The following is a 25,115-nucleotide window of genomic DNA, read 5'->3' on the forward strand; positions in this document are numbered from 1 at the left end:
AAGAAATTTTCGTTTTAATGTAGACAAAAAATAATGCACTAATGCAATATTAATTAAATATAAAGTACTAAACCCAGAAAGGCTATACCCGTGTAAGGGAACAAAATATGTCCCTGACGTTATAAGCAAATGAATATATCCTATGTATTGATAATATAGCTAGTTATTAATCTGCCAAGTTTTATCTTATAATTATTAACAGTTTCCTTGCAATGTCACTTGAAAGTTTTTTCTACTCTTTTAAATATCTTCAAAACTACTGGTCCGTTTCTTTTGTGATTAACGTATGTTGTTAATGGCATGAAGAGGAATAAGTTCGCAAAAAACAAGACGTCTCTAGGTCAACATTAACTTGGTCATTTCTGATGTGAAATATTTCAAACTTTATTTTTTGACACTTGTGAGTTAGCGACACCCACCATTTTTTTTACTTGCTATTTGTACCAATTGCACTATGTCGGAAATTATTTTGTAACATTTGTTGGGTTAATTAATATCTTGTAAATAGCTTATTTAGCTAGAGGTTGTACGTTTGTAATGTTGATTAATAAATACAACATTTTCATTTTAAAAATAACTTTTAATGTAGATTCAGGATAGTCAATCCCTAGAATGTATTCCATAACGGACTATAGATACGCTTAAATAATCTGTAGAATAATGAAGATTTGTATAAAATATCAATATACTCGTAGTACGTGTGTGTATACCTTGGTGATGTACTAGGCCGGTATACTCAAAAATTAAAAAAACACCATGTTGCTCCAAGCTGATTGATTTCAGACCAATATATATTTGTACGGAAAGAGGTGTCACATCGGTGTAAAAAAAATGGTGGGTGTCGCTAACTCACAAGTGTCAAAAAATAAAGTTTGAAATATTTCACATCAGAAATGACTAAGTTAATGTTGACCTAGAGACGTCTTGTTTTTTGCGAACTTTTTCCTCTTCATGCCATTAACAACATACGTTAATCACAAAAGAAACGGACCAGTAGTTTTGAAGATATTTAGAAGAGTAGAAAAAACTTTCAAGCGACATTGCAAGGAAACTGTCAATAATTATAAGATAAAACTTGGCAGATTAATAACTAGCTATATTATCAATACATAGGATATATTCATTTGCTTATAACGTCAGGGGCATATTTTGTTCCCTTACACGGGTAGCCTTTCTTATTCAATAATAAGAATGATTTCGGCTGTATGCAAGCCACGCCATTCACTGAAAAAAAGAAGGCCAAACTTTCTTTTTTTTTCAGTTAATGACATCTCGATAACATATTATCGATTGCGTCAATCTCTATGAAAGTGGGGTTATGAATTTCAGAAATTCACGTATTTGATATATTTTTTAATTGAATAATTGAATTCGTATACATTTGGGTTATTAATGCACTTGAATGGTATAATTTTACGGATATATTTATGTAAAAAACTTTTGTGGTAGTGCTTTTAGACAGCTAAAAATTTAAATGGTACTTACATGTGAAATATACAATTGTTTTCCTGCGAGTTTTCCTTTTTAGATGAGTTACATCCGGGCACTGAACACGTTACCATAACTAATAAACGTCCGTTTAACAAACACTATTTCACATTTTAAAACCAATTATTTTTCAAAAATAAACGAAATTTGTTTCGTTGACCCTAGGTTCATACAGGCTCATAGCGTATAATGAAGTGGTCTCGTCTACCCATCTCGCTCTAACGTGTATACTAACGCTCTTTCACTTGCATTGCCAATCTATGGGTACCTATACACTAAATCTATGGTTAATTTCAATTGTTATTACGATACACGAGTGGAGAATTGTTTTCAATATTCAAAATTATTCAGCTGGTTACAAATGGCTAGTACTTTAATTTTTATATTAAGTTGGGACACAATTTACTCCAGGTTTATGAGTATAAATAAATAACGCACACACTCAACATAGCCCCGCACTAGGGAAACCCTGTGTCGCGGGTGCCATGGACACACACATAGACAACCACAAATTACACCCAAACTCACGAGAGAAATAAATGTAGGCCATACAAACATTTCTCCCGGCCCGGGAATCGAATCTGGGACCTCTGCGTGGCAGTCCGGCATGGTAACCGTTCGGCCACGGAGGCAGTTAAGTATAAACCAGGTCCGTAAGCAACGAAGACATCGTTAAAATACTGTGAAGATCACGGATGTTTCGACATAAACAGCGCTGACCCTAGTAAGAACATAGCAAAGAGTAGTCAATTAAGTTTGGGCTTTGCCTTTTATACGGGTAGATTAATTGTTAAGCGTGTAATGAATGAAGAGAACAAACGCTTTTAAGAAACGCGCGGCCAACACGGGTGATTAAGTGTCTCATTTAAATGCAGTCTCCCGACGCGGACTTCTCAAACGCAAAGGGAGCGCTCGCGGAAAACGGAAGACGAGTCTCTTCACAAAAGGAAGGAGAGGTATTTAAATTAGCGTAGTCGCTGAAAAAGTGCACTAACAACATTAGCGAATGGAACAATGGCGGGAACCACAAAGAAGCGGAACAGCCCGGTAACGGAACGCTGTTGTGGCTGTGTCTGTCACTATTCGCACACTCCCCCATCCGCCCAAAAGACTTCCCGAATGACGTCGAGCAGAGAAAAACTATTCCGCCTTGCAAATCGAAGAAATATTACTTGAACCATGTAAACGCTAACAACTATGACGTGCAGTAAGGGCCAAATAACAAGTGCACCAAGAATAAACGAAATGTTGTAGTGTGTATTTAAATTTTCAGTATTGGCGAGCACAATAAGCAGGATGCAGCGGGTTTTCCCACGGTGCATTTAACATGGATGTGTTACCGTGTGTTTTATTGTTATAAATTAAAAGTTAAATGTATAATTTGAGAAAAGGGACTATTGTCGCAAGTTGAAAGAGTAACAAGGTTAATTCGCCCAAACAAATTAGAAACAACATTAATATATCCTCTGTATCCGGCAACTTCCCCGCAATAAGCAGAATGTATTAATGTTATTTATCTTAACTCGAGCGCCAACAAAGTTTTAATTGCAAGCGCCGATACAATTTGCGTACAAATGAATTTATTCGCTGAATCCGTAGTGCAATCGTGTGCGGGGGTTGGGGGCGCGGCGCGAGCGCGGGGGATTATCCGCGTGTGTAGAGCCGCTAATTGCGGGTAACGATGCCACCCGCGCCGCATCCCGCCCGATTCCAAGCATGCACCACGTAACGCAACCATCACGCGCTACACCATTTCACATAGCTCATGCATTGCTTAACACCATTTTCTTGAAAACATATCTCAAGAATGTTAGAAATTCCTGCAAGTACACAAAACTTCGTTACAATTAAAGCAATATCTGAGAATAGATTTCATCATGCACGCATCGCAAACTAATCTGATTCCTAAGATACAAGTTTTCTTAGTTTAGGAGACAGGGAATCGCTTAAATGTTACGAAAAATTGTACCTACACTATGTACTTCGGAATGTTATTTATTAATATGATCACTCACTACACAAGCAAATTGGAACATTTTTTCTTGACCCAATGCTCTTAAATCCGTTCAATTTAAATAAAATCAATTTCAATAATCTCGTGTCTGCGTGTCACAACATTTGCTTGCAGGAGCGTCGTAAATATTTGAGAAGAAATCGACTTACATCCGAAAATGCACTAGACCGCGCAAAGTGGAAATGGCTTAACGGAAAAGCGGACTTTAACTGATATAGGGATACGATACGTTTGCCCAGTACCACATAAGCACATATCTAGGGAACAGTGCAACATAATGTTGTCTTAATAGTGTTAACATACAGGGGGTATAGAAATAGCGTTTTTGTCTTGATACCGACATTTTCCTGTCATTTATCATGTGTGTGAGACAAAAACAAATAACAATGCTATTTAATGGCATAAGAATAACAATTGAATTTGTGGAACCCACGTATCATATATTTAGAAATTGGGCTTGTAATAAAAATGCCTACGAAAATTGCTCGCCCGTGGTGGAGGAAAATGAACACGAGTAAAGAGAGGCTGCATTCGGGCTAGCGGAACTGGCACAGCAGTCGGTATCCGGCCTAACAAAAGGGTGATAGCGGTACGTGCGTAAATCAAACGTCGCACAATAACAGCGCCTCCCGCGATCGCCCCATCCCTCCGCCTGCCCTCCTAGCCACGAATCTCCCCGTTCCTCTAACTGGCGGTCGGTTCTCATAAATCTGCCATACTGAATTGTGCCTAGCTGCCGGCTACTCGTGTGACGGACCCCGTCGATATCTATGCCAATAGGTTTTCAATGCCACTGTGTCCGCTGTTTCGATTCAGTTCAAACCAACCGTCCATCAGACTCGCCTTTCTGCTATCTGCCCCCATATAGGGAGACCTTTTTTATGGCCACCCATTAATTTTTCGTAAAAACAGTCCGCATGGCCGGAACAAATTTTTGTCCATTTTAACGTGGTACGTAAAAAAATAATAAATGTTCTTTACGACACGAATACTAAAATGGAGTTTCCACGTATATTACGTTCACAAATGTAACTCTCACAAGTTGCAGCAGTGTGGCAGCCGGCGAAGCATTATGTTTCTCGTTCGGATAGTGCGATACCATCGCACTCCGCTTCATTCGCTGCAATTAACGCTGCACAATGACCATATAAATCTCCCCGGTGCGCTCCGTTCGTTCTGTAGATATTCGAAGGCATGGTCCGTCTTCGTACGTAGTTTATACAGCCACGGCTCTGGTGTTTGATACAATCTATAGCGTAGTCTACTTACAGAAGATAAAGTAAAGTCAATTAATTAGAGTAAATAAGCGTGATTGCGTCAAAGGAAAGAGTTCGGCGCGTTAGCGGCGGTGCGGGTTGAGGGTGCGCTGCCTAATCTTACCTATACGTCTCCAGCCGAAGAACAAACAGCTGAGATTACGCTCCGAATAAATCAATGTTACGACGCGTTAAAATATTTAAGCTCACGATTAATGCTTGGCGGAATGCTCGTCTTATCGAACAAGAGAGCGCGGCTGAGAACGCAGCTGTTGAACCTGCCGATGATCACCGGATTCCACATCGTATTAATCTCGTCAGAAGTTAAAATGCTTCCTGGCTTACAAAATGTTGCGAGGCGATTTTTCATTTTTATATTTACAGGCTTTTCGGTCATAATCGGCTTATATTCTCATTCTTTGCTAATTAATTTGAAGTATTAGTTGTACTCATTTTAAAAATAATTTTCTCTGAAGCGAGTTTGGGTTCACATAAAATAATCAGCTACATGACACGCGACTCAACGCGAATCAATTTATTGTTTTTAATTTTCATATTAAAGCCATGCTCAAATGGGATTGGGCGGGCCACGTTAGCCGGATGCAACCTTTGAAGTGTGCGAACGTCGTCACTCTTTGGGTGCCTGAGGATGAAAAGAGACGGCGTGGACGCCCGAGAAGGCGTTGGCGGGACGACCTTGATGGGTTTGAGAGAGTGGTGGGAGATCAGGGAGCAATGGAGGGTTTTGGGGGAGACCTTTGCTCAGCAGTGGGATATAATAGGTTAATTAAATAATAAAAGAAAAAATCTTTTCATATTATTTCTATTCGACATCTTTACTTTTGAATCGTAGTTTTTAAGTTTAAGACATTTTACAATAGTAAAATAGTGTCGGTACGTATACCGACACATATTTTGTGCCACTTGAAACATAGACTGATCAGATATTCGTAAGACCATAAGTTATACAAGTGAAGGAAAACTGAGTATGTCTGGAGTGCAGCGGGCGGAGGTTATGTGCCTCTGCCTAACATAGAGATATACAGACGTGACAGTATGTATAGACGCAGCCGAAACCGGAAGCTTATCGTAACGCCGTAATGTATCACGAAATTGCCATAGAAGTTTTACAAGGGCTCGTTAGGGGAGCTGTAACGATAACCGCGTGAGATAACTGTTTCTAATCAGACGTAATGACACCGCGGCGCCGCCGCTGCTGCCGCGCCCGCCGCGTTCTCGCGCACACAGAGAGTGTCACAAGAGATTCTTAACAGTACCCGCAATCCGACTTTCCGTCGCAACATCGCTTATCTAATTTCATTAGACGAAGCACACACACGTATTCTAATAGAAAACGAGAGCGTATATAACATTACAAAATTATGTCAAGACGGATCGGGCTGTGTTTGTCATGTAACATAATTGTAAGTACTGAAAAATCTCCTAAGTTCTTCCAATCGTCATTTGAGAATTGATTGCCTGTATATGAAATGAAACAAGAGAACTTTTACCAAATTCCCGTAATAAAGATGCTAAAAGTCATGAATTAAATTCCGCTTCGATATTTCCAAAGAACTTTCCGAACTGAGCAGGATAGGAGCTTCTGATATAACGATATACTGGCGGAAGTAATAAAATAAAACGATTTTACATCTCCAGGGGAAACGAACGTTTTTGTCGAATGGAAAATGTCACAAGCGACTTCTCATTCCGCGATAAAATCGGGAACGTTTTACGACAATCTTCCATTCGATACCCGTTAAACAACAATCTTAGAACGAGTTTCTTTTACTTTCTTAATGTTTGTTGGATAGCAATTACTAAACTCGGATATAGCAGCTAAAAAGGCGAAATTGTTTTCGTTGCTAGTACAATTAAACGGCAATTGTAATGAATATACGCATGCAGATCTGATAGAATCTCATGTCGCTGTTGAGACTTTGTATTTCAAATGCACATTGGATTCCTTTCATCCTTTTTTAGTTCAGTAATTAAAATTGACCACTTTTAATTTTATTATAAATAATTCCCCATTTGCAACTTGCTGCGCATTCAATTTAGATATCTACGAATGTTGCAATAAAACATAATGTAATACATACATAATTCATATTATATTAAAGAAACAATAACATGTGTTGTTTAAATTATAACTATTAATATTAGGAAAGAACGGTTTTATTTTCATATTAGATTAGGTACAGAATAAACACGATGAATACGTAATTACTACTAATAACATGTGGAGTGTAAATGGGTGGTGTTTAGAATACCGAGTTGTTAATATCTATTTATCAATTTCCTCATTTGTCATGCGACTTTAGACCTATTGTATATATACATATTAGGCTGAAATGACAAGGGCTTCAGCGTAGAGCATACGCACACTACAACATCAAAACACTCGCAATCGTTGCGCAGTTTAGTAGACCGGAAACAGCGCGCTGATTTTACGACTGAACATTGCGATAACATTCCAACGAGAAATGTAGGTAGGTATGCTAGATTCAGGTAGATTGGATACTTTCCAAAACTCCACTTACAAACATTGCATAATACACACATTGCAACACGAATGAGCAAATTCATCCAAAGTAAAGAACGCTTTCACAAGGTAATAAAGACATGTCTGCCTGCAGTGAAATGAGCATTTCTTGAATGAATTTTATCTTCGGGAATTTGTGTAACGGTTGAATAAATCCGTGCGGATCCTGGCGGGAACTATTAGTGATTTAAAAGGGTTAAATGTATGTTTGTGGTACCGCAGCACGTCTTGCTGTTTGTAATGCTAGGGTACACGGCCTAGAAAAGAGCATAGAGGTGACCGCGAAGGTCCGCTCTGCGTCGCCGCATAATGAACTGGTCACGTAGCCACATTTCGTATTATTTCCCTGGGACGCATAACGTGACTTGAATAAATATAGGCGGTCGGTGCGCAGGCTCCGCGACTCCAGCGTCTACTTGGACCCTCCACAAATAAACCGCTTTACGCACGATTCACCAGCGGAGATTCATTATTTTAACTCTCTTACACTTTTCCTACAACCCCTTACTCAAGGATCCGGCACTATACAATATTTGAAGTGTTTAAGTTTTATAACAACAACAACAACAATGAGTGAGATTGATTGTACACTGACGTATTGTATTGTTGAATTGAAATGTAATTTTTTTTTCAACATACTAACATTTAACACAGAATATTATCTACGCCGTAGCAGTTTGCTACGTCGTAGAATTTTGCTACGTCTGAGAACAGCGCCGTAATAGGACTTACGAAAGTATTAAGCCTACTAGAACAGTACAAAAAACATAGATTCAAGTTAGGCGAGGAGGTATTTCGTTACATAACGAGGTTTAGGTAGAGCTACGCATGTGTTGGGAAGTAATAAAGATATGAGAAGAGGCGCGCGGCTCTCGGCTCGCGGTATTAGACGCTAAGCAGTTTATTATGGGACAGCCTTGTTCATAAATGCCGTTCTCCTATGGATAATGTCGGACAACATGCGACGTTATGTCTATTTCAGACAAAGCCCACAATATAAGAGTCCCCGTCCCTGAATAGTGTATCGCAAAAAATACAATATGTATCATCTGTATCCAACGTAGGTACGGTCTGCAGTACGTTTAACGCTTTGTTATATAATATTAAAATCAATATTGAACATAAGACTGATTACATTAAACGTTACACAAAGGTGAACAGGACAATTAACAGTTTACTGAAATGTGTTCTTTGTATTGCGGTAATTTCAGTTATTATGGTGATTTCTTTAAATTGCAGTATGTATTATAGTATGTATGTATGTATTGCTATTGCAGTAAGTATATCAAAATATTGAAAGTGATGTGTCTAGGTACCTTGGGTTTCCACGTAGTGCGGCGTGGTGAAGGGCGTTGAACCCGTTGTTATTTGTGAGCGTCATGTCAGCGCCATGCTCCAGCAGCAGTGTCAGCATGTCATCGCGCTTCTTTGAAATCGCGTCGTGCAGGGGAGTGTCCCCTTCCGAGTCCTGTAATACAATTTGCGAGTAGTAAGTAAGAAGCAACCTGAACAGTTCTAAAAATTATACAAATTGCTTAGTGGGTCAAACAGCTCTGCAAGAGGAATTTGGTGTCAGCTGCGTTTACATTCCGCTCGTGAATTATTAAAGCATCGCCCGTCTCAAGTATCGCGACAATTTTCTAAAACATCAAACCGCCCGAATGAATAATTGAGGCGGAGGAGAAGGCGTTTAGGGCGTGGATTATGGCGACTTGCATAATTTATAAGCGTCTCAGAGTGGTTAAGGCGAGCAAGGAAAGACGAGCGCTGAGGCTGGTGCACAGTGCTGCCAGCTGCACAGGCGAAATCAGAGAATGGTGTCGAGTTTCGTAATATAGGGCGAGCGGCGCAAAAAGCGCGGTCGCCGCGTCATTATCATAATCACCGCCGCTGCGTGCCGCTACGGTGCCGCCCAAGCCGTTTCGCTTTGTGAGCGTGCATTAAGAGCTGAGCGTTGTGCTCTGTCATTCCGCAATTAATTTGCAAAGGACCACCAGATGAGTGATTCTCATTTCCAAATAACAATAAGGAATGAACGAAATTCGCGCGCTTTGTTCACATTGCCTTTGGCACATTTCTATCTAGCGTAGCGCCAGAATTCTAGCGCACATATTAGACGGGATATTGTAGTCAAAGGTACGTCAACGTGATGACAATGCGTCAGACACCCATTCAGACCGCAGTAATTCAGTGCGAGCTCAGCTACAGACACGGGTAATTCCGCGCAGGATAGAGGCATTAAATATTAATCGTATTGGCATATAGATGGCCATTGTGGCTGTAATTCATGGCACACAGTACAGCTGCGTGAACAATGTATGGTGTTGCTTACTGTTGACAAGGGAGAGTGAGTAAAATACAGATTCTTTAAAAGCAACTACTATATTGCTTCTCAACTGTCGATTGTTCCAATACCTGTGGTGGGTATGTACGTATGACTTTTTTTTACAGAACTTTTACAAAGGCATTGTTCAACTATACTACGTAACATATTGCACTTGCAGACAAACACTCATACTCATATATACACACACTCACGCGTGCACGCACGCACTCGAACACAAGGAAACTGTAATGTTTTTATATATATTAAATAATAAATAATAATAATACACACATAGACGCACGCACCCTTGCACATATTTTGAACAATTCTTTGTAATAATTAAGTTTTATCAAATATCTAAATTACATTTTAGCTTTTAGTTTCATATAATATTTAAATTAGTGTTAAATTAGATTTCCTAGTTGTGCAAAAGCGGAGCCCTCTGACACAAGTATATTTTACTTACTAGAGGACTCCAACATCATTATTGTACCACGTTTGAAATTAAAATAAAGTTATTATTTCAAGTTTTCATTTCTAATAGCAATACTACTCGTTAATATTGAAGGAAAAAATTTTGAATCACCTGCACGTCAAAAAGGTTTACAGCTCTTGGACAGCGCATGAAGTCCAGAATCCGCAATGGTCCAGCGTGGCGGACTATGATCTTAGAGGAGACGTATAGTACAGTATGGGACTTATAGGGTTGACGATGATGATATAAATGTCGATTTTAATACAAAAGTAATAATGATACACTGTTTTGACGGCTTCGGTGGTCGAGTGGCTTGCACACATGTTTTCATGGTATCGCCATTTCTGAGGTCACGGGTTTGATCCCCGGCAGGCTCAGTGTCGAAAAGCTAACTTTTCCTTATTGTCTCGGGTGTGGGTGTTTGTGATATCGTCGTTGTTTCCGATTTATATAACACAAGTACTTTAGCTACTTACTTTGGGATCTAACATTTAAAAATGCACATACAAAACTTTGGTAATGTTGACAATGCTCTCTAAGTATACTCACATAAGTAAACGCGAGACGATGGCGTGGAGGCGGGGCGGTGTGGCAGCAGTAAGTGTTGAGGTGAAATAAGAAATGTGATTTACGCGGCAATATCCGCAGGTGCACATGAGCTGCACGCCCCGCGCTCCAGTGCCACCTCCGCTCCACGCGACATATATCTTTACGAATATTATAACAGCCCACTTGACAGTCTCGTAACACACTCGACAAGAAATTTTAATTTAACTCATAACACGCGCGAACCCCAATCAGCAGGTTTATGGCATCGTAAAATTTCCTTCGCGATAACGTGACCTCCCTTGCCGAAGAACATGATACTCAAGTTTTCCATTTATTTTAAATGCAAAGTCTGAAAGTTATATTATCGATAAGTCACACTTCACTGAATTTTACTACTCAACATTGGAAAAATTTGAATGAATACAATGTAAGTCAACGTTAAATGTTTCGATTTAACGTTGACTTACATTTATCCCTAAAATGAGTAGGTTCTAAGGAATTTTTAAGTGCTACGAAGTGAAGGAAAATCATGACGATATCATGCTGTAGTAATCATATAATAAAACAACAACCGGCTCTCCAGGCAGACAATAACAACACAAAACAACAAGGTAATTACTCAAAGATAAGAACAACGCGTCGAGCACGAAAAGTGAGCGACCCTTGCGCGGCGGGCGGGTGGCGCGCGGAGGTACAGGGATCGTGGGGCTACGAGAGCCTTCATTTCTGAGATCGTATCACTTCATAATATTTCCTACTATATACGTATTATCTTACTATATAGTGCTTAATTAAATATCTGGACAAACTGTGTAAATCTTCAGTTCAACAATTAGTACAGTATATGTGACCTAAGAACAACAATATCCCTTTTCAATAACAAGTAAAAAAACAATCAATCAATTTATTTATTTGTCAGAATAAGGTGCATTACAATCTTTTTTTAAATAAATCCAGCTTATTCTACGAGTTGGCATGCAAATGTATATGTCATTCGACTATTTAGTATAATTACAATCAAACACTCGTTTATGTGTGTGCAAAAAAAAATGTGAAGGAGCGATATGACTCGCACGATAACCTTTCAAGCGCTTTCACCTCAGTACTGTAAATGTAAATGCCGAAATAACCATGCCACTACAGTACCGGCACGCTATGACGGCCGTTTTGACAGATTACAATGGTGATGTGAAATCTCAATTCATTATCGAAAAAATATAATCAAATGCGAATCGCATCAATAAGTTTTTAGTTATAACTAGTATTGCAATGGGTAGCTGATAAAAAAATTTTAAATAAACGAAAATAAAAATATTTGCGTAATATATCGTCAATTCGAAACTGCTTTGTTTTCCATTGAGCTTTGACGTGAGTTTGCCGGCGGTAGAAGTTGTGTTGGACAGCGATTCTATAAGTGATCGTATTAGATTTCATTTAAAAATATTTCGAATTTAGAAAGTCAAATGCCGTTGTGTCGTAAAATTATAAATCCATAAATCATTGCACGTCACTATTGACAATAATGTACATCAATTAGCTCCTTCAACGTAGTCATGAATTAATACGAAATTTGATGAGCGGACAAACGTTAAAACGGCCATCATAGCGTGCTGGTACTATGTGTATACATGTAAAAACATGTCACATATAGGCAGTGTAATTTGCCGATTTATGATATAAACTCAGACCATCATAGCGATTTCGTTCCGCTGGTTTAGTAGCCACTGCTGCTAGACGGCACGGGCTGATGTCAGATATCCACCGGCTTGAAAGCACCTAACGTTAAAAATTCGTTAGCCCTGATTAAAATGCCAACTCGTCGCTTTATTGTGGACGAACAAAAGGCGAAAGTTTATCAGCAGATTTTACGCCGCCTCTTAAACGCGAGTCGCTTTAAACAAAACAAACAATACTCATCACCTGCAAAGTTGGAAAGTAAGCCACGAGGTGAGACGCAACGGTATTTACTATTGGATTTTGAATTTTTTATGCGTAATGTACATGCAGTATTTTGACCTCGGAACGAAAAAGGCACAACTAACATTTTTATCAAAATTGAGTTACTTACATATTCGAAATCAGGAAAAAATCAATCCCACAATTTTTTTTGTAGAAATATATCTCAATAATTGTTGAATATACAGCAAGCTCAAAAGGCACAACATCAATAACCAGAGTTTATACTATAAAAAGTCATATTGACGTTTGTTTTGCTAAAAATTTTAATATCAAAGGATTTTACTTAATAATGTACGGAACCATGCCCTCATTATGTAGTTCCATGACAATAACACAAAAAAGACACAACTGAATACAATTGCGCCCTTTAGTTCTTTTCATGAGTCAAGTATTAAAAGTCACATTTAAATTAGTTATGCCCTTTTTATGCAGTAATAGAAAAGAAATAGACTCTTCTACCAAGTTAAAACAGAAAATTAAGGTATGTACAGTATGTATTTTATTCAGCCATTCTGAAAGGCTGTAGAAAATACAACGAACGTTTCTGTATAAAACATGCGGTATGTATTTATTATAACATATTTATATATTTATATATGTTATAACACAAATAAATTAGTTAATATCCCTGTCGGACCGGCTTCGAAACTACTTGGAATTTCTCCGAAAAAAACTTGTATCTACCTGAACTTGACCGGTAGATGACGAATCTGAGGTCAATTATCCATTTTCCGGCTGCCATCTTGGAAAAATTTTGGCCTGCACAATTGTATCAACTTCGACCCTTTATAACAGGCGCACAATTGTGTGGGAACACGATTGTATTTAGATGGGCCTTTAATATGTATTTGAGTAAAATACAACAATAATAATTTTGTTATAATTATTATTTATTTGGTGAATAAAATCTTAAGATCATTTCATAAATGCAAAATTAATTAGTTAGTTAAAAAAATAATTGTAATAGTACTTTTTATCATAATAAGTCTCACCGTGTCGTCTGGTGTAAAATATTTCACAAAATATTGAGCGGGTATTTCTACCGAATTCACATTAGGGAAAGAATCCCCTGGCATCGATGCTTCTTCTTCTTCCATCGGTGCGTAATTAGAGATACGTCATCAACAGACTAGTCTTCTGATTTTGAGGATGAGCACCCCTCAGCATCACGACGTTCATGGGAGTTTTTGTTTCAGGTGCTGAAACCGTCTTCATATCTGCCCTCATTATTGGATTCCCATAACAATATCAATTTCTTAATCTAATAATTTACGTGGCATGCTGAATATACCGAAAAAAGCATGAAAAAAGTAAGCACAAAAGTTGTACTTGGGCGCCGGTCGTAACAACTGTGTTGCAACAAATCATCAATATTTTTTGCAAGCTAGATAGTTACTTATTAGCATGATGTTTTTGACTTAATCACATTAAATATTTAATGTATGTATTAGGTATTCAAGAACAGTATTTCAAACGAAAAAGCGTAAATCAGATACTCACGATCCAAAAACGTGGGGTCCCCTAAAATCCGTCCGAATTGATGTGTTGATGCAAAGCGACTAGTCGATGCACTAATTTTAAATGTGAGGTAAAAATTTGTCTAACGCGCAATCGTGGGACGAAGGCCTCGTTCAAATAGGTAGAAGAGTTTCGTTTGGAAAATTATCCTTATAAACCTATCAATCGTGTATGGCCACGTTCGAAAGGGTTAACAAACGTATATATCGAATTCTTACGTTTTCGCGATTGTTACATACAGGAAATGAAACTATTTTTCCGGATTTAAATAAATTCAAACCGCCCTATTTTTTCCACTTTAATTATTATAATATTAGTAGACATAACTGGTTGATAAATGTACCACCTCAGTCAACCGTGACCATGGGACCTACCTGTAAAGGAATCGAAACGTTGGTTTGTTTGAAAAAACCAATGTACGTGATTTAGATCCGGAAAATAGTTAAATTTCCTATTAAACGCATAATTTAACTATTCTTTTTATCAGACAAACCTAACAAATTACATAACAACTCTGAATTTAAGAATTCGCTCTTTCTTCCGAAGGCAGAATAATAAGTGTTATTTGTTGATTATGTAGGGGGCACATTGTTCACATGACATTTATAGATTGTAGATACATATATATTTTTCATATATGTATGACATTTTTGACCTTAGCATGTGCGCACGGCAGTCGTCGTCTGTGGTCAAGCCCCCCGTATTAACGGTTTCTTTAACGTTGTGTGCATTACCGAAATAAATTACATTCAATTGGCTTTATTGTATGATAATTGTGATCTGTACAATATTTACTTGTACAGTGTGGTGACACCACTGGCTGTTTCATAGAATCATTCCCAGGAAGTATCTTTTCTTCAGTAACAGTATAAGATTTTCGTCCGCCCAATTCTTTCTCCATTACAATACGATATATGTTCAGGTTCAATATGTACTGAAATTAATGTCATACGAAATGAAAACAAAAGAAAATTCTCTGACAAAGAAATGACATTGTAATTTTGCGCATAAATAAGAAGCATTCTCTTATAAAAAGTGTGCTATTTTCGACGTATACTACCAGGTCGTAAATCAAGAAACCTTCATGGCAGAGGAAATGAAAACAAAACAAACGCAAAACCGGTGCTTAACGGCATCGAGGCGAGACTTCATCATTGACGAGGCAGAAAGAAAACAACTAATTGTTTAATTCCAACCCATTAAGTCGAGTATTACGGGAGGATTATTCACGGACCATATAGCGCGGCATCGGAGCGCGCGCGCGACTCCGCAGTCGCTAGCACTGGGCTACCACCACTACCGCCACCGCCTGTGAGCCCGCCGTCTGACTCCAGCGCACCCCACATTTTATATCTCACTCTCATTTCCGTACGATACATTACACCTCATCCGATTCTAAGCGCCGAATCAATTTATGGCCACATTTATTTCAAAATTGTACGTGCTCTTTCAGCGCGAACATGTTGAAGTCTACGTTCGTTCTGATTGCACGGAATATTTTGGCACGAAATGAATGTGAATTTCTTTATTGTTCGACATGGACTGAATGATCAAAACTAATATCTAACGTCGTTAAAATGATGATTGGGAGATTCTATTATGTTATTACTGTCAACGCAGAGGCAGGATGCGCATTGAATGGGTAGTGCAATTTGGACACAGGAAGTTGAAAACAAGAGTAGAATAAACAAACAAAATACACGTCCGACACGGTTGTCACAGCGTGGAAATTTGCCAACACGGAGCGTCCGGTGTACTTTATAAATTTATGGAAATTCGATACAAGATAAAAGTGTTTGTTGAATGTTGAAATTTAATGTTCGAGTTGTGTAACTGAATTAATTCGGCGGCAGTCGGTATCGATAATAATTTCGGGAGGCTCAACGCGCTAACTAGTGCGGGCTCTGCACTAACAGGGTACCCTCATCAGCCGCCTTGATTGATTGTGCGGAAGTAAGCCCCCGCACGGGCCCGTATTCACTACACACATCTGCTAAACCACTCAGTACATAGATATATTATTCAGAGCTAAACATGCTAGTACTTTGTTTTAATATCGATCAACATGAATAATAAGATGAATTCGTTCAAAAGGGTTTGACCTTTTTATAGGGATGGACACGCTACAATACGCGAACAGCGACAAGCTCACAGAAAGCTTCATAAATCCCACAGTCCATTAGTACTTCAGTATCTCAGCCACGCAGTTCTTTGTTATTCAACGGTCTGCCGCCGCGGTGAGCACTCTGCTTTAGATATCGGAAAACGTTAATGTACTCGGCGAGATTTAGCGCTAAGAGCGCTGCGCCACGTCTTTTGAATCGCGTACCTCGCACCCGCTCAGCGACATCTATTTAAATTCTACAATTTAAAAGTTTTAACTCCGATAATTTGATTTTCTTTGCTGAAAGTGAAGTTTTACCTGACGAATATATTCGTGATAAAAGAGACCGTTAGCGAGGACGGACGGAACATCTTGTGATCTCAAAGCGCTTGTAGCTGAAACATTACTGAGAAATGTAAATTGTAGAACGTCAGTCTAAGACTCAACATTGTGATCAAAGGCTTGATTGGCGGCTACATAGAGGAGCGTCAGAACAAAAAGTGATAAAACCATTACGTCAATTATTTCAGAAATTGAAAACAATGTGTCGGGTTTAGTAAATTAAAGTTGAACAAAGTACGGCAATTTCTTGGTATTAGTAACACAGTCTCGTAACCTACATATCGCGAACTGAGATTTAAAAAAAATTAAGTCATCGGTTTTTTATCAGACTTTATGGAATTATATCGCCATTTGATGTGCCCTTACAGGTATTTATTTAAAAAAACAATATTAGAAATCACATTTATATTATAATTTATTTATGAAATAAAAAAGGCTTAAATTAATAGTGATATTTCTGTTTTTGCCGCAATTGAAATAATAAAGTAAATATGAAAAATAATAACGATTTATCGGTGTTTTAAAACTATACAGGACTTGACACTGGAGATAATAAAAATCGGTTCTCACTATTCAAAGTACATGGAGAGAAAAACGCCTTGAATTGGAGAAATAGCAAAATCAACCATTAAAATAATTGCTCCTTAGTAAAATTTAGGGCTATTTATAAAAATGAATCTTCATGCGTGAACACCCACCCTTAGAGGTGGATGATTTTCTTCAAAATGAAATGGGACCTCTATGGAAGTACCCTCTTTCCAACAAAAAAGAATAATTAAATCGGTTCACAAATACCGGAGTTATCGCGTAACATACATACAAAAAAAACATAGTCGAATTGAGAACCTCCTCCTTTTTGAAGTCGGTTAATAAAGTTTATGTTCAGATCATGGAAGGTTTTTGAAGCGTATCTAGCGTTTATTAAACTGGTTCGATTGATTAGGGTAAAAGATATGTCCAAAAACAATACATCACCATATTTAAAAAATATGGTATGATAATATACCAAAATGCGATTAATCGGCTTTGGTTCCGACGCTCCTAACTAAGTTATCTGTTTCGGGGACAATATGTATTCTGTACGTATTTAAGATAAACGGTTAATTCGTGGAGTTCGGAGTTGATTTGGTAGCAATGTAAATTCGCAAAAGAGATTTTTCAGGATACAAAAATTCTCATTCTCACAGATTTATTATATTATATTATTTAATTACTAAAGCTCATTATTCAAATAATGCAAATTTATTTCACTTGCTTACTCTAGCACCTGACGGCAGTGAGGATAGATCCGTACTAAGTAGTATACAGCACATATTTAACAAATGTTTAATTAAAAAAAAATCTAATGGCATAGTCTAATATGGACTCGAATTGTGTTTTAATACTTCAAAAGAGAACGAAACATATAACAGTAGGTACAAGGAGTTTATTTATAACGTCACGAGATATGCGTCACAAATCACCGACGTAAAATACAGCGCTCGCATTTTCGATATCACTTTTTGAAGTTTCAGCAGTCGCCTTGAATGTTCGGGAAGGAAAGTATTTATTGGGGGAATATTACCTATTGTGATTGGAGTGCGTCGGCCGAGATTACGGCGCGAAGTGTACGGCCTTTTTCCGACCGTTTTCCGAGCTAACGCTGCGGCCGACGCGCAGGTGTCGGTAATGTGACACGAGTCGAACTCCGGGTCAAATGGGCCGACTTAGCAACAACACTAACTAGTTACGTACTAGTAACTAGTACGTAAGTATGTATTTTGCAAGTAAGAACACATGTGTCCAGTAAATCCCTTACTTTCATATGTTTTACTTGTGAGTAATATCCATATATATTGTAGTTGTTATCCTAAAATGTTCAGAAAGTAATTTGTTCAAAATCATTTGTATTTATACAAAATTGTGTGACGTAAATGATGTGAGCACTCGCGCCATGTAGTCAGACAAATTTCTGCTTTCTGTTTGTCTAGACACAGCTTAAACATTTCGCGGTTCAATTTTAGGAAACAATGTTTTGTTAAAGTACAAAACAAAATCACTAAGATATTTTTGATAGTTTTAAGATTACTATAATATGGATAATTTATTGCGTTCATTTTGAAATATAGTAAATTAGCTGGTTAGTGAATATCAGAGGAAGAGTGTCGTAGAAAAATACCATAAAATGTCAGGTGACCTCGGCCTTTCCACAAATTTATCGATAGCTCGTGGTAACAGGCTATAAGGAAAATATTTATGAAGTGGAACGCCGCGCGATTTTCATTAGCTAATTATCACCTGACAGTCAGTGGCGACAGTCGTACCAATCATACAATTACGTCTAATATCCCAATGTAATATTGTTCTTGTCAAATTACTTTGGTTCACCAGAACGATGCCTACTTATTATACAGACAATTTGGTCCATACGTATTAAGATGAATAAGTCTAATAATATTGATGAGTACTTAATGAATGACGGTACATATACTTATAAATATTACTTATACTTATAGTATCTATATTTATAATGTACATTGTTAACAGGTATATAAATGGAAAATTCAGCAGTATCGAATGTGAAACAAAAGAGTTACAAGAATGTAAAGTGCAATTTGCTTTGAATGGGACGCTTTGTTCAGAATTAGGGTAGCGAGCGTCAGACTAACATCTCCGAGCGAATTGGCACGTTTAATTGAACGCCTGTTTCAGCCATTAACCTACGGGACAACAGTTATTGGCAGTGGGCGGACGTGAACGTTCGTACGGTGGCATAGATCGCGCTACCAGCGCATGTCGAAACGGTACGAGCGTAGAGCAACGTAACGCGTAGCCGTAGCACTATAAAGCTCCTCCGTAGCATCGTTTCGAAGCGAATTTCTGTAGTTTACAACGTCCACAAATGTACCGAACGGTTTGATATTTCGCACCACGGAGAGGCGAATCTTTCTTTTTTCTCTGTAACGATACTACAACAAAACGGAACCTCCATTTTCTTGTCACATTGTGAAATCTGACGCGTGATGTCTACAGGTGACGGCGATATCCTACAAAAATATTTCAGGAAATATCATTTTTTCTAAATGTGACACGGCCAATAAATCCTATAATGGTGTCGTAAAATTTCGTCGGTATTATCTTGGGAAGACCCGGCTATTTTACATTCACCTGTGAGGTTTCCCTCCGCGTCCAATTTATGTTAGTGGGTACAAAACGAACGCTGACAAATGTGGAAATAAAATGAACATACGTTTTATCTCTACGCTCACGAAGTCGGCTTTCGTGCTCGTAGCGAAGTGTAGCGGGCGGAGAAGCGCCTTGTGCTTACCAACTTCTGACATAATAAATTTATGGGAGGCTTTTCATACAGCATTTTTTTTTAATTAAACCATAAAATTATTTCAAAGATCGTAAATTGGAACAGCCAAAACAATGAAGTTGCAATTCAATCGAGTTTAATTTACATAAAATAAGGTTACAGCGAAAGTTTAAAAACACTTAATGCTAGTCTATATTGAGATGACAATAATATTACTAACGCCTATATGTGCGTATATATGATGTTTATGCGTCATAACTGTATTTCGAACACACAAAGGTGTAAAGAAGCTTGATGTTCACGTCACCTTGTCACATGATATGGATTTCCGCAAAGTAATGGTTGATTCAATAAGGCAATGCCTTCTTTATATTTATGGAATATTTTCTGGAAGAAAGACGTAAATATACTTGAGACTTATATTTATATTATAAGGGGCGTCTAAGGCGATACACAAGTAATAAAGAGACGAACTTCTACATTTACTTCCACCTATTCGTAGGAATACATCCCTTTTCTGCTTTGAGACGAGCGAAACTAAGTGGAACTTGTCCCTGAAGTACTCGTATACAAAAAGAATTTTAAAACACATCCAGGTTAAACGTCAAGAATGACAAGTATTTAGTCGATATATATATATATATATATATATGTTATTACTGTTGAAATAAAAACAAACAACGTCCCTGCACCCCTGCCCTGCCCTGCACGTCACGTCAGTTGAGAAGATCTTAATTTAAAACAGGGCAGTGGTACAAAAAAAAACTACAGACAATGTTTAATACAGGTGCACAAGGCAGCCACGAACCATCCAATAAAGCACCAGCCCGCACGTAGATTAATACAACTTCAGCACATCTCTCAGTTCCGACGCCCGCTTCTGATAATACTCGTATATCGTAAAACTTTATTTACCACCTTCAATTTGTCTTTGAGAAAGTTTCTTGCTCAAAGGCAGTGACACTCCCACTTGTTACAGCTACGAACGAGGAATATGCCAGCGAACTAGATATTGACACGTATTCGTCTCATACTAAATAAAAGAACTTGAACTTATTATTGTATATTTGAAGTTCATGAAATAGGCTCACCTCAGAAGTATATTCTTTAAACAAAGAAAAATTGTTGATTGGCACATATTTGTCAGAACATACGGGCACAAGTATACGGACGAAATAAAACCCCGATGTTTTTTTTGGAAATTTGTTAAAAATAATTTTTATCTCAGAATTAGATTTCATTCGTCGAGAGCAGGGTATATAACCTATACATTTTTTTCAACATTAATTTACTGTAATAATACAAAAGTGCTTTCGCGCCCGGTGAGTTATTTCCCATAGTCCCAAAGTAATTACACGACGCCGTACACAAAGGCCGTGTTGGTGGAGCGGCGGCGTGGCGCAAGCGGCGTACTGTGCGCTCTAAGCTCAGTGACGTTTTCTTGTAGTAATATTCTTATTACTTTATAAACCTCAATCTATTCATAGTTTATAAGTCTCAATCTATTCATCAAAATAATCTGCTTATGTGAGTTCGAGTACAATTTCCTAAAATAGACTTTTGTAACAGAATTGTTGAAACGAAGTAACCGTATTAAAGCTAATTTAATTGAGAATGCAAAGTCATATAGACAGGTGTATTAAGGTATTAAGTACCACGTACTGTATTTTAATTGAACACGGAACAAGTAGAATCTAAAAGCAATAATGAGCGGGGAAGAGTGTACGAGCACATAAGAGACTTGCATTCAATGTGCACCGCCAGTCTAATGAAGCCGTAACACTGAGAGCAATAGGAAAGCCGACATAAGAGCGCAAGACACAGCTGCTGTTATTATCACGACTCGCACGCCGCACACAGCAGCCTTACGAGACAATAAAGATTACTTAACGATTAAGATCTAAAATAAAGAAAAATTTATTCTTAAAACATTGTACAGTTTCAATCGTTTATTTAAAAGCTTCGCATTATTACATTCTATTGCGAAAACGAACAATTCATAGACATCCAAAACAAAACGATACCGAAAAATTCATAAACAGATGGAGTACAGTACGCTCTAATATCCGTGTCGGCAGAGTGGTGTGTTCACAATGTCAATACGGTAGCATTGTAAGAGAGAAAATGGTACAACGGGGAATAAGTAAAAAGCAGATTCAGATCACGGTTCTATGTTAACCAGCGAACGAGTTCGATATTCGGCTGATGGCTCCGGTGCCTGCCGCAGTCCGTACTTATAATCTAATATTCGCAATTTACGAGGATCGCTGGAGGGTCCGGTGGGAGCCGTTGCGCTGTCATCGCGCCGACCTGCCTGCCTCCAGCACTTACCCTGCCGTTAACTCTATCGTTGTACCTCTTTACGTTTTTTACGAGGCCAATGCCGATTACCTGAGCACCATTATTACCATGTTGTTTATTCTCGAATTGGGTGGAAATCATGTATGTGCATGTGATATACAAGCACCGTTCTAAACGCACACATAGATCAATTTAAAAATCCCTGTATATTTAGCTAACTTCTACTTACATTGAAGTATTTTTGCTGTACTACGTATTTTAAATAATACTCAAATACAACACGTAGCTAAAAATTTATTTACCGGTTTTCTCATTTCCGGTAGCATTTGAGGACCTATCCAATCATAAAGTTAGAAAAATATCAAGTAAGATAGGTAGACAAATTGTGTTCGCTCAGCAAAGTAAGGAAGGAAAGATAACAATAAAGTCCCTGAGCGCACGACCCGCAGGTAAGTAGAGAAGGATGCTCTAACATTAAACTTAGTACCAGTACGTGTGGGTGTGTGAAGTGAGAAGTAACTAAATATAATATACAGGCACGCTTGTTCGTTTCTATTATAATATGAGCGAAACGAACTCCGTCGGGATTAACAACCCGCACAATTACGTTCTGTATTTTGTTTATAAAGGCATTGTCTGGAATAAGTTTTGAATTTACTGCTCAGTTTAATAAAATTATTACATTGGTACAATATTTATCTATTATATTGGTTATTTGGAATGATGAGAAACGGTTTGTTTTGCAGATACTTGTATACGATAATGAATTATTAAATAGAGTAATTTTTCAACGATAGAAACCACTTAGAGACATATGTAACGACACATAAAAGCAAAAAATACACAAGGCGAAGATAAATGATGACAAGGAAAAGAACTATTACTAAAAGTACGGCTATTGTATGTGACGCTTCGATTGGCTACGAAAGCTTCGGCACAAAGTCTTCTCCGGATCTCGTCACACTTAGGTAAATCTCCAATATCCGCCTTGATCGGCTTCAGAAAAGCCACACAATATGAATGAATGCCGCGTCACAGCAGGGTTATATATGAATATACATAGGACTTTATAAAGTACATACATATATAACTCAATATAAGCAACAAAAGAATGCATTGATGACATAGAATACGCTACTATTACCATTTTCAGTAGGGTCATAGTGTAAATAATAATATACTAAATACAAAACAGTTAAAGACAGTTAACATCTAGGTATACCAAATATTATTTCTTAGATATGTTATTTGCTGACAGCAAGACTGTTCAAGATGACAAAAAGTGGTAAACATGATAGCGTGTACGGATTTTTAGATGTTATAGGTAAGGAAAAGGAAAATGACGACAAGCATCTGAAAATTAGTTGCGGACACGCACAGAATAAAGAAGACGCCACAATTGCTGTCGCAGCAACAAACTGGCCGCGTTGGTGATACACGAAACTCAATAACAAACATAAGTACTCACACGGAAGCAGTAGAGAAGAGGTCGTTATAACATAGAATTGTCTCCCATAGTTTTAAAGGGCATGTGACCCAAACAAACGGTACGCGTATAAAGTTTCCATAAATTAAGGATGTAGACGGCAACTGTAATTAACTTTCACCGTTTGGGATATTTCAAAAGCGTTAAATTAGGGCTGTCCATTCTCGACCGGAACTCTACAATGACCATTGTACTTCATACAATACCAGATAAAGAGGGGCGACTCGTGTACAAATCCGAGCAGCGCGAAGGAGTAAATGTAAACACAAGTGGCGAGCATAATGAGAGGTACGGAATATAAACTCAAATTTGAATCGGCAGAAACGTGAGGAGGCAACAGTCCATTACGTGACCGTTAATAGCATTCAGGCGGGGACCGGCGCGGGCGGAGCCGCGGCGAGCAGCTAGCTAGTTCCTCGGACCAAATCGTTACTCCGAGCCTGGGGCGGGGAAAGATCTATAAATTACCGGAACGACAACTCGTTCCGCGCCAGATAAAGCCACGCCACAAAACAATGCTCCGGACGAATGCCTTAGTCGTTAGCACTCAGAATCGCACATCTTTATGAACTGTTTACTTAACGGATTCACAATTGTCTCACATAATTGGACTTACTGTTCTTTTGTTCAAATCTTCCACTTTACTTAAAGCAGACGGAATTATTTGCAGAGTGTGTTTATTCTTTGGAGTAAAAGTTTACATTGAGTCAACAATGAACGAGTAAATAGACGGATACACCGATTTGTGAAATTTTTAAAATAGCGTCTTTAGTAAGATACACCATTTAAACCTGTGGTATCAAATTGGGTTCTAACATTATGCTTGAATGGTTGGACTACTTCTCAATATTAATCAACATAAATTTGAATTGCATTTAAAAGTCGAAATATATATATTTTTAAATGAATTTTCGAAGATTTTTGAATTTCGTTATCTCCAAAAAATTATTCAGACTGACACACAAATGACTGGCAAATTAATATGTTAAAATTGTCCTGAAACATTTTCAAAGTAGTCACGACTAGTCTCAATTTTGTTTCGCGTTCAAAGGCGAACGTTTCTGAACTCCCAATAATTTAATAAAGAAAGTTTATTGGAGTTAGGGAAGCGTGCGTGGCTGGCACGCTCGCCGCAAAAAGCCGAAAACTTTGATTCAATTAAAACAGAAAGTTGGACGAAGAAGTTACGAGTGCGGCCGAAAGTGTTCAGTGCGGTGACGCGCGAGGCGCAGCGGGCTGCGGTGGGCACCGCTGTGCTGCCGTCACCGCCACCGCCTCTGCCACTTAATCAAAAGTTATCACAGCTAAGGTAAACTTAGGAACTGGATTCGCGATAGGTTCATCAATCAGAGACAATTACCATATTTAAATAAAATCCAATGTTGTGCGGATGCATATTAAGATGGATAGAAAGTAAGTTTATCGTGACTTTATCCTAGTGTGGATAGAGGTTA

General features: G+C 38.1%; 1 protein-coding gene across 1 annotated transcript in view; it reads right to left on the reverse strand.

Moving 5' to 3' along the window:
* LOC113232088 (E3 ubiquitin-protein ligase MIB1) overlaps positions 1–25,115 on the reverse strand; it is a 154,203-nt gene that overhangs the window by 87,397 nt on the left and 41,691 nt on the right. The window contains exon 11 of the mRNA XM_026466719.1: positions 8,620–8,771. Coding sequence (XP_026322504.1) covers positions 8,620–8,771 — 152 coding nt within the window. The remainder of the gene's footprint in view (positions 1–8,619; positions 8,772–25,115) is intronic.

This window comes from Hyposmocoma kahamanoa, unplaced genomic scaffold (assembly GCF_003589595.1).
Source record: "Hyposmocoma kahamanoa isolate Upper Pololo Valley unplaced genomic scaffold, ASM358959v1 102, whole genome shotgun sequence".
In the NCBI taxonomy this organism is placed as follows: Eukaryota; Metazoa; Arthropoda; class Insecta; order Lepidoptera; family Cosmopterigidae; genus Hyposmocoma; species Hyposmocoma kahamanoa.